General features: G+C 36.1%; 1 protein-coding gene across 12 annotated transcripts in view; it reads left to right on the plus strand.

The window, feature by feature from the left end:
• LOC105484407 (proline rich coiled-coil 2C) overlaps positions 1 to 17,126 on the plus strand; it is a 106,477-nt gene that overhangs the window by 77,385 nt on the left and 11,966 nt on the right. For 11 of the 12 annotated variants that reach the window (XM_011745950.3, XM_011745956.2, XM_011745947.2 and 8 more), the window contains exons 21-28: positions 1,416 to 1,604; positions 1,775 to 2,026; positions 3,422 to 3,514; positions 6,512 to 6,613; positions 10,209 to 10,410; positions 12,999 to 13,202; positions 14,896 to 15,008; positions 15,373 to 15,509. In XM_011745950.3, the coding sequence (XP_011744252.1) occupies positions 1,416 to 1,604; positions 1,775 to 2,026; positions 3,422 to 3,514; positions 6,512 to 6,613; positions 10,209 to 10,410; positions 12,999 to 13,202; positions 14,896 to 15,008; positions 15,373 to 15,509 (1,292 nt within the window). The remainder of the gene's footprint in view (positions 1 to 1,415; positions 1,605 to 1,774; positions 2,027 to 3,421; positions 3,515 to 6,511; positions 6,614 to 10,208; positions 10,411 to 12,998; positions 13,203 to 14,895; positions 15,009 to 15,372; positions 15,510 to 17,126) is intronic. The other variant, XM_011745953.2, reaches the window with a different exon arrangement.

Consider the following 17,126-nt stretch of genomic DNA (forward strand, 5'->3'; position numbering starts at 1 on the left):
TGAGAAATGGGTCATTGTGTGAACATCAGAGTCTACTTACACAAACCTGGATGGTATAGCCTATGGCTCCTAGGCTACAAACCTATACAGCTTATTACTATACTGAATATTGTAGGCAGTTGTAACACAATGGTAAGTATTTGTATTTCTAAGCATAGAAAAAGGTACAGTAAAAATATGATATTATAATCTTATGGAACCACCCTTGTATATGTGGTCCATCGTTAGCTAAACATCATCATTATATGGCACATGACTGTATTTGAAGGTGACTATTTAGATATTAAAAATAAATCTGAATTACATGCCTTGTTCATACTCTTGACATTATATCCTGGTAGATATAACATTAACCTTATGTAGTAATTGACCATGCTAGGTTTGGGAATGCCAAAATTGACATGGAGTAGTGATTCAATTATTAAAAGAAGCTTTAGTTGAATTTTGACACTAGTTTTGTTTTTTTTGGTTTTTTTTTTTTGTCTTTTCATGAAAAGATTAATTGTAGCAAAGCCCTAGGTCACCTAACCTCCTGCTTGTCTGTCTTCTACAACTGTTCCCCATACCTGCTATGCTTCAGCCTCACTGACCTTTTTTTGTTCTTGATGTTTACCCTAGGTATGTGGTCTCCCTAAACTCTTTCCACTGATCTTGTCTTCTCATTCAATGTCAGTGTGTCCTCCTCAGGGGCTTTCTGTGTCTACCAGTCTAGTAGCTGGTCTCTTAACCCTTTTTGCATATTGCTTATCTGACTTTTCAGTTCTTTATTTGCTTTCCCTGCTAGAATGCAAATTGTGCAGTTAGACTGATTAGCACATCTGATTAGCACAAAGAAGGTGCTCAACAAATTAGCTGGGGTGGGTTTGTTTGTTTGTTTTGTTTGTTTTTGGCCTCGAAAAGTGCTAGGATTGCAGGTGTGAGCCACCATGCCCGGCCCAAATTAACTGTTTAATTGGTGGATTGATTGCTTAGATGTGTGCTCTACGTTACCAGTCGCAAAGTTTGTATTATATTTCTTAAATTTCATTTTCAAAGCAGACTTCTGAGAAGCAGGTGACACTCAACTACTGTCTTTTATTTCCAGTTCATTCATCTGTTTGTTGGTAGTGGTGTCTTTGTGTGTTACTTTTACGATTGTTTTAAATGAGGAAACAGCTTGAAGCTGTGCTTTGCCCATGATCACACTCAGGAGAGCCAGGACTTTAAAAACTTCAGTCTTATGCGAGTTTCATTTTTCAGTTGTTCAGATAAACAACAGTTAAGAGAAAATTCTCCTAAAATATAATTAACGTCAGTCTCAGTTAATATGTAGATTGCCTTAAACCTTCTATTGTACTTAAACTATATAGTACTTCATAAATCAGTCACATCTGAACTATGCTTTGCAAGCAAGTTTTAAAATATTCTTTTACTAGGGAACGAAGAATGGTCAAGAAAGTGGACTTGAAATTGGAGCTGATACAATTCAGTTTGGTGCTCCAGCTTCAAATGGAAATGAAAATGAAGTTGTTCCTGTGCTTTCGGAAAAATCTGCTGACAAGATACCTGAACCTAAAGAACAGCGGCAGAAGCAGCCACGGGCAGGACCTATCAAAGCCCAGAAGGTAAATATACTCTATAATCCAGATAAAATTTTATGAAGGCCAATAACATGAAGAGCAAATAATAGTTTTAAAATTGAACTTAGTTTTAATGAATATCTTTGATCATGATGCAATGATGAAAGATATTCATTTATCATAAACATAGTTTTATCATAAACATTTGACTTTAGCTTCCAGATTTGAGTCCAGTAGAAAACAAAGAACATAAACCTGGTCCCATTGGAAAGGAACGTTCATTAAAAAATAGAAAAGTAAAAGATGCCCAACAGGTGGAGCCAGAAGGACAAGAGAAACCAAGCCCAGCTACAGTCAGAAGCACAGATCCTGTCACGACAAAGGAAACTAAAGCAGTCTCAGAAATGTCTGCTGAAATAGGAACAATGATCTCGGTATCATCTGCAGAATATGGTACTAATGCAAAGGTAAGCCACATGTAGGGATTTCCAGTTCAGTAGATGCAAACCATGTCTAAAATGAATGAGAAGAACAGCAACAGTCTGCTTTTTTTTTTTTTTCCTGCTGAGGCATATAACTCTAGAGGTTATTTCTACAAAGAAGATTTTATTTCTTAGTATGCATATGTAATCTAAAGAAATTCTTTATAGCAAATTATATTTCTTTTTGAGGAAACTTACTCTAAATTCTGGACTATTTGAGTAGTTTAAAGTGAAAAACATCTACACAAAATCGGAATACTTTGAAAGATGGCTCTATATCACTTTTAATATAAATAGAATTACTGTGGAACTTTATCTTGCCCACTGGTGACATTCTAAAGTCAGGAAGTAAGGCAGACTTTTAGTAACTCCAGTATAGTCAGTTTTCTTTCATAGTTGGAACAGATAACTGTTTCTTTGGTTGAGCACTAGAGGCTGTTAACTCACATTTAGGAGCCACATTGAATGAAACATGTATCTAAAAATACTCATTAAGACAAGATATGTTGATTAACTATGGGAACTGACACTTGTGGGAATAGCAAACCTATCTGCCATTTTATGTTGACTCTGGGACATAAACTCACTGAGAAAAAAGTTACATGCAATTTTTTATATTATCTGAATATTCTCTTTTTAATTGCCATACAACTGAAATCATATAAATAATAGCTTATGTGGTCCTACTCTGCCATATTTCAAAATGAGATTTGTGACAGGAAATAAGGCGTATACCCTAAAACCTAAGTAATTGCAACAACTAAGATCTTAGTAATTGATAGTGAGCTATAGAATGAACATGGGTAATAACCCACAGAAATAAATATTTGGTACTATTGACAGAGTCTCCTAGTACTAAATGTACAAGAATGCAGCAGTAGTTGAAATGCTGTCATTTTGGTGGTGAGTCTGTGTCATATTATTCCATTGTTAGTTAATTAATTGAATGAGTTGAGTCTTAAAGTCTGCTGTCTTCTCCTGCTTTCTTCCAGAACAACTTTACAACTATTAGGCTATCATTAGAAAGTGAGCAATTTGGCCAGGTGTGGTGGCTCATGCTAGTAATCTCTGCACTTTGGTGGACTGAGGCAGGCAGATCACTTGAGACCAGGAGTTCGAGACCAGCCTGGCCAACATGGCAAAACCCCATCTCTACTAAAAATACAAAAATTAAGTAGGCATGGTGGCTCATTCCTGTAATCCCAGCTACTTCAGTGACTGAGGCACGAGAATCACTTGAGCCTGGAAGGCAGAAGTTGCAGTGAGCTGAGATCATGCCACTGCACTCCAGCCCGCATGATAGCGAGACTCAAAAAAAAAAAAAAGTGAGCAATTAATTCAGTTTAAAATGTATTTTCTTTTTCTATTACTACTTCGCAGGAGTCTGTAACAGACTATACTACACCCTCTTCTTCTCTGCCTAACACTGTGGCTACTAATAACACAAAGATGGAGGATACTTTGGTTAATAATGTAAGTAATCAGTTTGAGATGTGGCAAGTTTGGATTGGAACCTGGCTATTACTATCTAGTACATTATTTCATGTTTTATTTACTGTAGCGATCAATATTTAGCTCAGGGAAAGAGTTGGTAGTAAATCTGTTTTTAGGAGCGCTGTAATATAATTAGTAAAAGTAATCAAAGCTGAGTTTTTTTATTTTTCCTCTGAAAGCCATCTGCTTTCCATTTAAGATGAAGGTTTGGGGTGTGCGGGCTTGGTTTCATATAAATACTAATCTTATTAACCTGGTATTGGTAAGAAGTTGTTTTAGCTCTCACATTTTACAAATTCAACATGAATGGTTGGTGATTTTGTTTTCTTATATAAAACCTTTTTATAATTAAGTGAAACTTAACTTATTTGAGATGACTAAAATTAGAATTAAAAGACAACTATAGAATTCCCAAAAAATCAAGTATGTCTTTAAAAAAGAAAAAATACCAATGTGTTAACAACATTCCTTTTGTGTAGATTGAGCTATAATGTGTTGTATACATAAGTACACCAAACACTCTGAGATGCTCTAATACAAGGTGATGTTAAGTCATGTTGTAACTTAGGACCTAGTTTTCTAGAGCAACCATGTTACTAATATAGTTGAAAGTTGTGTTTAAAAGTCTGTACAGTTCATCATTTTGCTTAGTTCACTTACTGACAGATGAAAAATTGTTAGCCCAGAAACATTAGGTAGCTTGCCATAGTTGTACAGTGTCATTTATTTAGAAGAACATTTTAAAAGTTATTTGCATGGTCCTTATTTTGGAGAGCAGGTGTGATGGAAATTTGGTTAGTGCTCTCTGTTTTAAATATAACCTTCTATAATAAGCAAAGGGTATCAGACTAAAATGTTGATCATCCTTTTTAAAAAAAAATCTTTTACAGATAACTATTTAAAGGTCTGTCACAAAGAGCTTTAACTATCACTTTGAGTACAAAAATCTTTATTATCTTCTTTCTTTTTTTCTATGCTTTCTATTCTTCCCTCTAGCATCAAGTATATGGAATTTTAGAAAGGTGAGCTGCATTAGGGGTCACTTGATCCAATTTTTGTAGTTCAGCTGAAGGACTGTACTAAATATGTAGCTGAGAAAAGGAATAGAAAGGAGTGAGTCACACATTTTTTTCTTGGTGTTGAGAGCTCTCTAGGAGCTGATTAATGTGATTTGTTCAACTTTCCTCCCCACCCCACCCACCCCCCACTTTTTAAAATGAGAGTGGTTTAAATATATATGTATATATATATTTTTTTTTCTTTTTTTAACTCCTTATACCTCCTGTGAAAAATAATGGAAGACTTGGGAAGGAAGAAAAGACTTCCTTTCAGTTTAAGCAGTTTAAGTGCTGTGCTGTCACTGTCTAGATTATGAAATATTCAATCAGTAAAATCTCAGTAAAGTTTAATTATACTTTGTGTCTTTTCTCATTTTTAAAAATATATAGAATATTTCTACGATATTGGTTTTTAAAGTATATGATGCTTTTTGCCAGACTACCCTCTGAAAATGATTTATAAAATATGAATAAGGAAGAAAAAATTATTATTCTCAGAACCCTTAAAATTCACTGAAAATATCCAGATGAGCATTTTGATGGTTTCTGTGTGATCTATAAGGCTAATTAATTGAGCGACTTCTATACTGATAACTAGTGGAGGCAAGAGACCTAGTCTCATATATAGGTGAATAGTCTGCATGCAATTGTTAGCAGTGTAGCCAGTGTATATTTAAACATAGAAAGATCAGTTTGGGTCAGGGAGCATTATAAATGGTCATCAGTTTCAAAGGATTTCACAGTGTTGCTTACTTGTGCCAAGTGTGTTGGTGATTCTGAACTCAATGTCGAGTTAAAAACAAATGTCCTACATGGGAAAAAATTTAGGACCTCTTGAGATGTCCTTTTTTCTTTCACTTATCTGTTTGGGGGTTCCATTTTGTACATAGAACTTTTGTCTTTTTAAATTATACTTGAAAATGGCTTATTTCTCTTATTGGGGCTTAATACACTTTTTTTATGGTCTTAACTGATACATGTTGGTTAGTAGTATTAATAGTATAGTCATCTTGTATCTTGAATGCCTTGAAGATTAAATGCAGGTGGCATTTTGGATTATCATAGCACAGCTGCTTTCAACATGTATGAAAGAATCTCCATTAGGTAGTCCATAGTATCACAAAGTAATTACCTTAAAACTCTCAAGCATCCCAGTTATTTTTACTGAACAACTGAATGAACCATCCAAAACGTAATACATAATAAAGTCCCAAGATCCAGAGATAAAGGCAGTGAGTTTCTAATATCTTAGAGTTTCTAACAATATTTGCCATAATTTTATTACTATAGCAGAACAGTTTTATTATAATGAGGTGGTGCTAATAGTCCATACTTTCTTCCCAAGATTACTTTTGTTCTTGAATCTTGTTATAAAAAAGTTTACCGTATTGCAGGAAAGAGATTAATGTTTTATATTTTTGCTGTCATGTTAAATACTTTTGGTTGGAGCCAGTAGATGCCCTATATATGGTGCAGGTTTTATTCCTTAGAGCTTTGCTATGCAGCCTGTAGACCAGCAGCATCAGCATCACCTGGCAACTTGTTTGAAACCCAGCATTTCAGGCCTTAGCATAGACCAATTGAATCAAAATCTGCATTTTATCAGCATCCTCAGGTGATTTATGTACATATTAAAATATGAGAAGCACTGCCTTCTGAGTATACACCTTATATCTGGTGCAGACTCTGCCAATTTACGTATGAAAAGACAGATAATAATTTCCCTTCAGAAGTTTTATCTGAGATATCCTTAATTACCAACTACTATAAACACAATGTGACTCTTAAATAATCACATATTTCTGTTAGCTCTGATGAAAATTAAACACTACCCTTAGAACACCTTAGCATTGTCTTTAATGGGGCTGTCATAGTAGACACATAGTTAGATTGTGATATGTGTTGCCTACCTTTTCAGGTGCCCCTGCCCAACACCCTTCCCCTCCCTAAGAGGGAGACTATACAACAGAGCTCCAGCCTAACTTCAGTTCCTCCCACTACTTTCAGCCTCACCTTCAAGGTATGTACAACATCCATCTCTAAGAGTCCTTAATTGTTGCATGCAAGGGTACATAAGTTAACAATATTCGTGTGGTATTTTTACTAGATTGATGTGGTAAGCAACAATACTAAGCTGCGGAATTAGAGTGCTGTCAAATTATACCTTAAAGTTTTATTAGCTTCTGATACCACTAAGTGGTGATGTGATATCCTCATATTTAAAATGAGACCTATTATGCTTGTGAATTTTTTCTTAAAAATATAGGAGAGTATTTTTCCATGTTTGTGTTAAGTTCCTCCCAGATATCTTAATAATTTTTGGATGTATGGGTTTGTATACAAAAAATGCAATCTTATAATTTCATGTTTTTATGATTGTGACCAAAATATTAAGTACTGATAATAGTAAGAATGTTGTTTGTCTTCGCTGTAAGTTATGTGTGAATTGAATGAATATTGTATGATTATTTTATGGGAAGATAATTAACACGTATGCTTTATAAATGACATCAGAAGATTTTCAGTTGATGTTTTTTGGATAATTAATAAGAAGGGAAAAGAGATTCAGCACTTTTTGATGTCAAAATGTTTTGGCTTTTTTTAATCTATTGTAATTTTGAGCTATGTTAATGATTTTTTTACAGTTGTGTTGTTTGAGAGTGTTTTAAATCAGTTCATCTTTGGAGTAGTCAGTCGTTTAAAAAAGTGCAAACATGGAATTAAAGGAGGTTTTTTTTAATAAAAATTTTTTTTAATAGAGATGGGGTTTCGCCATATTGCCCAGGTTGGTCTTGAACTCTGGGCTCCAGCAATCCACCTGCCTCAGCCTCCCAAAGTATTGGAATTACAGGTGTGAACCACCACACCTGACCAAGGGAAGATTTTTTTAAGTCTATTTATCTCATTGGTGTCCTTTGTTCATAATCCAGGCAAGTCCTTAATCTCTAATATGGTAGGGCTTCCTGATGTTGCACTGGTTGACAATCTCTTTGATGGTCTTCAGTTGGGATCACAGGAACTTTGTTATTTTACAGTGTGGCCAGTATTCATTTTGGACTCATACTACTTTTGTCCCCTTATCTTCTCCCCTCTCTGCCCAACTTCTTTGTAAGAGGCTTAGCAAATGTAAGTTTGAGGTCGTAAAATTTTATAAGACAACAGCTTCTGCTTTGTTCCATCCCTGTCTTTGCCCAGTCTTTACTGTTTACTGCCAATTCCTGTTCAGCCTTTTCTGTTGTCTTTTGGCTTGAATGATTGTCTCAATCTGCGTTCCTTATTTAGTCTTACTTATATGGTTTTTGTCATTACACTAGCAAGGTAATAATCTAATTTCACATAAGCAAATATAGTGTCATCTTTAATTATTTTTAAGCCAGTATTTATTTCGTTAGAATACCTATTCAACTTTGCCTTTCACTCATGCTTTTAACATTCCAAGAAGAAATATATACACTGAGAATTAAATTTAAATCAAATTGCATTAGCTTAAAACCTCTGATTTCTTTATTTTTTACTTCCTCTGCCATGTCCTTTTTATTGTAGTAATATATAAAGCATAGAAAAGTTATATTACGTAGTAAATTCTTACTTATTATCAGTGGGTTCATGGAAACTGCAACTTTAAGCAAAACAGTGTACAATGGATCCATAGAATAGCATCATTTGGTTCAGTGCCACTTGTTCTAAAGTTTATGAGAAAAAATATTGATTATACATTGTTGTGCTTAAAGTCACAGTTTCCAAGAACCTATTGACAATGTTAATTTTTTATGGACATCATTGACAGAATATGAAAAAATGAGTATAGTTAACTAATTGTACTTTTAGTTTCACTGAATTTCCAAAAATAGAAACTTTAAATTATCTTTCTGCTTAAGGAATGGAATCAAATCAAACTGTGGCCTGTATACATACATGTGGCCTATATGTTATGTAAGTTTGATTAGCTATAACTTAATTTATATGTTCTTAGTAAAACAAAATTGGCATGAAAGACATTGTACTCTGTCAACTTGCCCTAAACCACAAAATCTCAGATGGTCCAGGTAAATTACGTTATAGCTTACTTCCTAAATTCCCCCAAGACTTTTATTTTAAAATAAAACACATTTGAAATCAACCAGGTGATTTTGAGAAAAAGAAAAGATTTTAGATTTTTCTCAAATATAAAAGTGTTCTATATTTTAAATATCCAATGATAACAATTAGTCTTAAGAAAAGGTTAAATTATGAATAGTGTGTTTTTAAAGGAAGGCAGGGTAAATTATGTACTATTTCTCAAAAACCTTTTTTTTTTTTTTTTTTTTTTTTTTGGAGATGGAGCCTCATTCTGTCGCCCAGGCTAGAGTGCAGTGGCACGATCTCAGCTCACTGCAAACTCCGCCTCCTGGGTTCACACAATTCCCCTGCCTCAGCCTCCTGAGTAGCTGGGATTATAGGCGCACACCACCACGCCCAGCTAATTTTTTTTGTATTTTTAGTAGAGACGGGGTTTCATTATGTTGGCCAGATTGGTCTCAAACTCCTGACCTCATGATCCACCCACCTCGGCCTCTCTAAGTGCTGGGATTACAGGTGTGAGCCACCATGCCCAGCCTCTATTTCTCAAAATTCTTATGACCAAAATAAAATTTTAGAAACTGATACTTTAAGGACCCACAAAGTGGTATTAAATATGTAACTTGAAAAAGTTCCTCTCACGTAAGTCATTGCAGCTGGATCTTACAGATTATGTTGGATATATACTGCATCTGAAATTTTAATATTAAAAACATTTATAAAATATCTCAATTTTATGTTCATTAGTGTTTTAGTTATAATATTATAAATATTGGGTTAAATTAAATGTTTTCAAAATAAATATATAATCTCTGTATTTACTTTTTTAAATGTGGCTACTAGAAAATTTAAAATTACATATTTGATCTGCACTTACATATGTATCTGTTGAAAACCACTGAATAGTGCTGCTCTAGATTGAAATAAGGCCATTTTCTGCCCTTTAAGAAACTAGGAGAAGAAAAGACACCTGAAACCAGGGGTCATAAATGCAAATGGTTACATCTGGTAGATGAAATGCTTGAGATCTAGATGTGAAACAAAAGCATTTCTACTGCACCCAAGCCTAAAACCTATCTTGTTACCTTGCCTTTTAAAACACTGTGAGCATGAAGCAGCCAACCAAAAGATGCCTGCCATTTGCCATTTAAGAAGCATTGGAGTAAAAAGAAACAATGGAGAGAATGGATATTTACTGGGAAGGGCCTTTCATTATTCACTGGTAGGGATAGGGGCTCATGTTTAAATGATACAGGAGCTGTGACTTTAAAGTACACTGACTTGTTTTCTAAAACCATCAACAAGTTCTCTGTAGAAATATAACTAAGCCCCACTCTCACACTCCCAATTTGAGTAATGGAGCAAAGATAAAGAGGCAAATGGAAAGTCTGAAATCCCTAGGGTCTTAGGGTCTTAGATTTTCTTTAAATATCTTTGTGTGTGTGTGGTTTTTGAAAGATTATATTTGGCACTTAAATACTGATACATGTATATAAGTACGTATTTTGTGTATTAACATCATTTTTTTACTATAAGAAATGTCCATTTTATTGCAGATGGAGTCTGCACGCAAGGCATGGGAGAACTCTCCAAATGTAAGGGAAAAGGGGTCTCCAGTAACTTCCACAGCACCTCCAATTGCAACTGGAGTCAGCAGTAGTGCCAGTGGACCAAGCACTGCCAATTATAATTCGTTCTCAAGTGCATCCATGCCCCAGATTCCTGTTGCCTCAGTCACTCCTACAACATCACTATCAGGTAAAACTTTTTTGTACTCTTTCTTTAAATATCTTACATTATTTAACAATTTTTATGGTCTTTTCTTGTTTACCCAGCCCTCCCAAAAAAGTAGTATTCAGTATTCCCACCTCAGCCTCCCAAAGTGCTGGGATTACAGGCATGAGCCACAACGCCTGGCCAGTAATTGCTTTTTTTTTTTTTTTTTGAGACGGAGTCTTGCTCTGTCGCCCAGGCTGGAGTGCAGTGGCGCAATCTTGGCTCACTGCAAGCTCCGCTTCCCGGGTTCATGCCATTCTCCTGCCTCAGCCTCCCGTGTAGCTGGGACTACAGGCGCCCACCACCGCACCCGGCTAATTTTTTGTATTTTTAGTAGAGACGGGGTTTCACCGTGTTAGCCAGGATGGTCTCGATCTCCTGACCTCGTGATCCGCCCGTCTCGGCTTCCCAAAGTGGTGGGATTACAGGCGTGAGCCACAACGCCTGGCCAGTAATTGCTTTTTAAAGTGTCATTTTCCTCTAAATTTTTCTAGGAAGTTCACCTTTTGATTGTCATTTTTTATGTATATACAACTAACTAGATCAGCTCAAAAATAACAGAGAATCACACCTTTTTTAAATGTTTCACAATCTGTGTCTAATTTGAAGATGCTATTGGCCTAAACCTGTTGGGATAACATATTTTCTGGTAAAGAGTTAGGGATGGAGAATTTTCAGCCTCTGCTATTTGAGTGATGTAATCCATTGGATTTGGCTTTAGTTTGGTTTGGTTTTTGTTTTATTTGGTTTTTTAGGAGAGTCCGTTGGTGCCCAAAGTTAGAAGGTGCTTTTCTTGTTCTTTTTCCTTAGGTTTTCTTAAATTTTCACTATTGCATAATCTTTTCACTGAACTTCATTATTTGGAGGCCTTACAGTTCAAGAAACACGGGTGTTTCCAAAATGCTTGACTCTAGAAAGTACACCCTTTTCCTTTTACCATATGTAGAACCAAGATTCTTCTGTTGAAAAAATAAAATTTAATTTCAAGTATTAATTTCTCAGTATTATCTGCTTCCAAAGCAGTAGGAAGCTCCTTTCCAGTGATATAAATTAATTTGACTCGTTCTCGTTCAATATTGCTTTTCAGTATTCCAACCCACCGTGCTATTTTTAGTTACCAAAAAGCTGGTCTTAGGGTTATACAAGTTATTTTGATATTGTCTGTAATCAGAAGTATGTATTAACACAAACTCCCGTGATTCTACGCTGCATTAAAATTTTAAATCAAACTGTGTTCCAACTATATCTCTTTTCACTTTAAAACCCTTCCTAGCATTCCTCCACCACTCATTTGCCAAGGCATCTTCTCTTATGCTTACTAGACTAGCTTGAGCCCCAGTCTACTTGGAGATGGAGGGGTTAGTGAAGGTGGTGTGAAGGAAACAGGAGAGTGTGGTAGGAAGGTCTGGAAATAATGGTTCCTAGTTCTTTCTTTGGAACCCAACTAACTTGTTTCCCCAGGTCTAGATTTCCTACACTATGCTTGACTAGGATAATTTTTTAAACAAGGCCCTTGTTGCCTAGTCATCCTACTGGTAGATAATTACTAGAAGGATAGAAGCACTTGAATTTTGGTCCACTCTCAGGTGGAACATCATCTGAAGATAATGATAACTATACATTACTTTTTAATCAAATACCAGTATTGACATTTTGGGCCAGTAATACAGTCATAATAGCTCATTAATCAATAAAACTAATGGACCCTAACACCTAAGTTTTATAATTCTATTTACTTATTAAGTAGTTTATTTCATTTGTTTTAAAGATATTACTATCTACCAGGTGGTTTTGTTTTGTTTTTGTTTGTTTTTTTGGTTGTTTTTGGAGTTGTGTTTTTTGTTTTAAGAGATGATGTCTTGCTCTGTCACTCAGGCTGGAGTGTGGTGACGTCATCACTGTTCACTGCAGCCTCAAACTCCTGGGCTCAAGCAGTCCTTCCATCTCAGCCTCCCGAGTAGCTGGGACCACAGGCACCACCATGCCCAGCTAATTTTTTAATTTTGTGTGAGACAGGATCTTACAGTGTTCCCCAGGCTGGTCTTATACTCCTGCCCTCAACATGGGCCAGTTTTTACAGGAGAGAGAAATCCAGCCTTAAGTATATGTGGCATTTTAGGACCAGTTGAGATCTCTCAAGGCCCATGTATAGTCGTAATTATTTCTAAGGGATAGCACTTTTCCCTTTTGTGTCCTTGTATCTATGGTCATAAGTGAATGAAGCTCTTGATTATGTATCCTATTCTTCTTTGTGATGATTAAAAAACAAGTCGTTTCTGGCCAAACTATAACAGTTATATAGGCTCTCGGCCTCATTTTATGAATTTTGTGTTTTGTTTCTTGTTTTAATTTTCTATTGTTTACTGTTCCATATTTTCTAGTCATATTTGCATTTGGTGATAATTACTCTTTTGTTTTGTAAGCTACCTCATCTACTTTTGGCCTGAAGCAGTATATAAGTACGCGATGGGTAGAAACATTAATTTTGCAGTTTCTGGTTAGTACTGTGAGCAATAGTAACACTTTTAAATTTGTTCTGTTTTCCCTTTTATTTGCTTCCCCAAATATAGGAGCTGGTACATACACTACCTCTTCTTTGAGCACAAAATCTACAACCACATCAGACCCTCCAAATATTTGTAAAGTGAAACCTCAGCAGTTGCAGACAAGCAGCCTGCCTTCTGCAAGTCATTTTTCACAGTTAAGCTGTATGCCTTCCCTTATTGCCCAGCAACAACAGAGTCCACAAGTTTATGTGTCTCAGTCTGCAGCAGGTAATGTTTTTAGGCTTGAATATAAGGAATTTAGAAATTGAAGACTAAAATGCCTATTTTTGTCTCTTCTTAACCTTTCAGCTAAGCATAAGGCTTTTAAAGTACATTGCTGTAAATATTTAAATTCGTGTAATTCTTTTTTTTTTTTTTTTTTTGAGATGATGTCTGGCTCTGTTGCCCAAGCTGGATTGCAGCGGCACAGTCTTGACTCACTGCCACCTCCATCTCCCAGGCTCAAGTGATCCTCTCACCTCAGCCTCTCAAGTAGCTGGGACCACAGGAGCACACCACCATGCCCAGCTAATTTTTTTGTTTGTTTGTTTGTTTTGCATTTTTGGTCTAGACAGCATTTTTTTACCATGTTGTCCAGGCTGGCCTCGAACTCCTGAGCTCAAGTGATCCTCCTTCCTCAGCCTCCCAAAGTGCTGGAATTATAGGCGTGAGCCACCTCTCCCAGCCTAAATTGACGTAATTCTTTTTAAAAGTGTCTTGGAAGATATAAGTGTACATACGTACTCTAGTAACAGTTTCTTAGCTAGGAATCTCATGGATACACTTAACCTATCAGAGGTTAAGTGAGGGTATTCATTGCAGTATTATTTCTAATAATGACAAGTTAAAAACAATATATAGGCTGGACATGGTGGCTCATACCTATAATCCCAGCACTTCAAGAGGCCAAGGCAGAAGGATTGCTTGACCCTAGAAGTTCAGGACCAACCTGAGCAACATAGTGAGACCCCACGTCTACAAAAAAATTTTAAACATTAGCTGGATGTGGTGGCACATGCCTGTAGTTCCCGCTATTTGGGAGGCTGAGGTGAGAGAATCATTTGAGCCAGGTGATAATCATGCCACTGCATTCCAGCCTGGCAGAGTGAGACGCTGTCTCGTCATTATAATATGTGGAGTTCTGCAGAACATACTACTGTATAAAAACAGCAAGTCAACCAGGCACCATGGCTCATGCCTGTAATCCCAGCACTTTGGGAGGCTGAGGCGGGCAGATCACTTGAGGCCAGCAGTTCAAGAGCCACTTGGCCAACATGGTGAAACCACATCTCTACTAAAAATACAGAAATCAGTTGGGCGTGGTGGCACACACCCAGCTGCTCAAGTGGCTGAGGCACAAGAATTACTTGAACCCAGGAGGTGGAGGTTGCAGTGAGCTGGGATCAATCGTGCCACTGCACTTCAGCCTGGGTGACAGAGCGAGACTATTTAAAAAAAAAAAAAAACAGCAAGTCACAAAGTAGTATGTACATACATAGAAATGTGTTTAGAATTGATACCAAACTTTTAAAATTAAATGTCAATCCTCTGAATATTTTGCTAGATTCTAGTAGGTAGGTTTAAAATTGGAGTAGAATTGCCAGTTCAATGGGTAGATTCGTTTTCAATTTTAGTAGATTATGTGAAATTTTACCACTGACAAAATCTGAGTATCTCTACCCCATTGGCAGTATATAAATTTTTTCTCATGCCTTCACAAGTACTAGTTACCTGTCTACTAGAAGTTTTCCATCTTTTCACGTTTGCCTCTTGTCACGTTTTTAGTTTTTCCATGGCTGTATTAATTTTCAGAGGGTGCACTTAATTTGGAATCTGCTACAAAACTTGGTTTTTATTTACTGTTTGGAAAATTCTGAAATTAGGACACTTATTACTGCTTGTTTTTCCTGACGGTCTACAGCTCAAATCCCAGCCTTCTATATGGACACAAGTCATTTATTTAATACCCAACATGCGCGATTGGCTCCACCATCCTTGGCTCAACAACAGGGTTTCCAACCAGGTCTCTCTCAGGTAATATCAAAGACTTCTTACTTCCTATGTTTGTTCCTTCGCATTTCTGTGGTTATAATAGTTACCTTGGAACATAAATAATAGACTCTGAAATTACAAGCTACGCATGATTACCTTGATATTCTATAAGCAAAATTTTAAAATTTCCCCAAATTTACCAGAGCCTAATATTAACAATGTAGAATAAGTAGTGGGTTGAAAGGGAAATTTAGATGTTTACATTCAGTTTTGTTTTAAAATGGAGCTGATATATAGTATTCATCTTACTCTTTTCATGTCTCAAATTTTTATATTCCATTGTTAATGATTTATTTGTATGATATTGATATATAATATGTTGACATACTTTTTCAATGCATTGCAGCCAACTTCAGTTCAGCAGATTCCAATCCCTATTTATGCACCACTGCAAGGGCAGCATCAAGCCCAACTGAGTTTGGGGGCTGGACCTGCTGTTTCCCAGGCTCAGGAATTGTTCAGCTCTTCACTTCAACCATATAGGTAAATGCTTTAAAAGTCACTTTTGTAGTGATGTTGAAAACATTGTAACTACTGATCCTCCTTGCCGTAATCCATAACTGTTCCTTCCCCAAAAAACCTAGGATGACTCTGCTATAAACCACATTGGCTAGTTGAGCATGTTGATTATATGTCATGAACCTCAGCCTCTGGTAATTTCAACCATACCTTATTAAAGAAAGTCAGCCTTCAAAACCTTTTGAAGTAGTGAACAACAGCAACCCCAAAACTGTTAGAAATTATAGAAAATAGCTGCTTAAAGAACCTAAAAGTCTGTGTGCCTTCTGGCTACCAACAACTATATATATCTGAATCTCCTCTATGTACGAGCTGAGGCATGGCAGTTAACTATGTTAGGGGGTATAGGACAGGGTGGAATATAACAGAACAGAGAGGGGTAGAATATCAAAGCATGGAAGTAATGGTGACAAATATGCTATGTAGTGAAGAAAGCATTTTTTCCAAAAATTCACTCAGATGCACTGTAAGTTACCTTTGCAATTAGAGAAATAATGAAAACTGATTTTTTTGAACTTTCCTTATATATGATAGCTATTCAGCCTTTCACCTACATTAACTAAATTTAGTCTTCACACAGCCACCTGTGTGAAGAAGGTAAGTCCTCCTCATTTAACATGTGGATGTTAGGACTTGAAGAGGGTGAGGGTTTTTTGTTTTGTTTTGTTTTGTTTTGTTTTAACCTAAGGTTATACATAAAGTGGCAGAGCCTGGATTCAACCCTCAGTGTCTCTGGTTTCCAATTTAATGAGGGAAGAAGAGTGAGAGTAAGAGTCAGATAGTAGGAGCAGTGCCTCATGGCATAGCTGTCATCCATCCTCTTAATGGTGGCCTTAAATCATCAGAAAGAAAAATAAGTTACATTCAGTACACTTGGTTTAGGAAGTCTGTGCATTTGTTTTTAGGAATTTGTTTTCAGAAGTGAGTTCAGATAGAATTTCCATACTTTACAGATTAAACTTGTCATCAGTTAATACAGTATGTTTTATATTACCATAATGATACTCCTAGAGAAGCCAGGTTCAGCTAATGAAACTTTCTTAACAGAGAGCTGAGTCATTAGTAAACCTCATAAATGTGGCTTTTATTTTTACCTTTTGATTAAAGATACTTTAGTAAAATTTAATACACCTGTGTCGTTACCTATATAGCTGTTGTAGGTCTTCCCTCCTCATCTTACTCTCAGGTAGTTTCGTTATTTTCTCCCATTAGAAGTAAAACTATTTGCCCCAACTAGAAGCTAAAGAAAGTCTTGTATTTGGGATTATCTTGGAATTTATATTAAAAATAAAACTTGAAAATTTCTGACACAGGAGTAGCAGCTAGATTTAACCTCACAAGCCAGTCTCCTTTTAATTGTATTGGCTGCTTGAAACACTGTTGAAAAGTTTACAACCACTTTTCAGTACTGTGAAAAAGAGTACAGTGATTAATTAGTAATGTCTTCCACAGGCCATGGGAGGTGGAGTAGCAATGTACTATATTTGTAATCCCCATTTCACTAATTGTGTTAGAAGACAGACTTTTTAAGACCAGACCTGGTCAATAGAAATATAATAAAAGACACATATGTAATTGTGG

Source organism: Macaca nemestrina, chromosome 1, assembly GCF_043159975.1.
Source record: "Macaca nemestrina isolate mMacNem1 chromosome 1, mMacNem.hap1, whole genome shotgun sequence".
Classification (NCBI taxonomy): domain Eukaryota; kingdom Metazoa; phylum Chordata; class Mammalia; order Primates; family Cercopithecidae; genus Macaca; species Macaca nemestrina.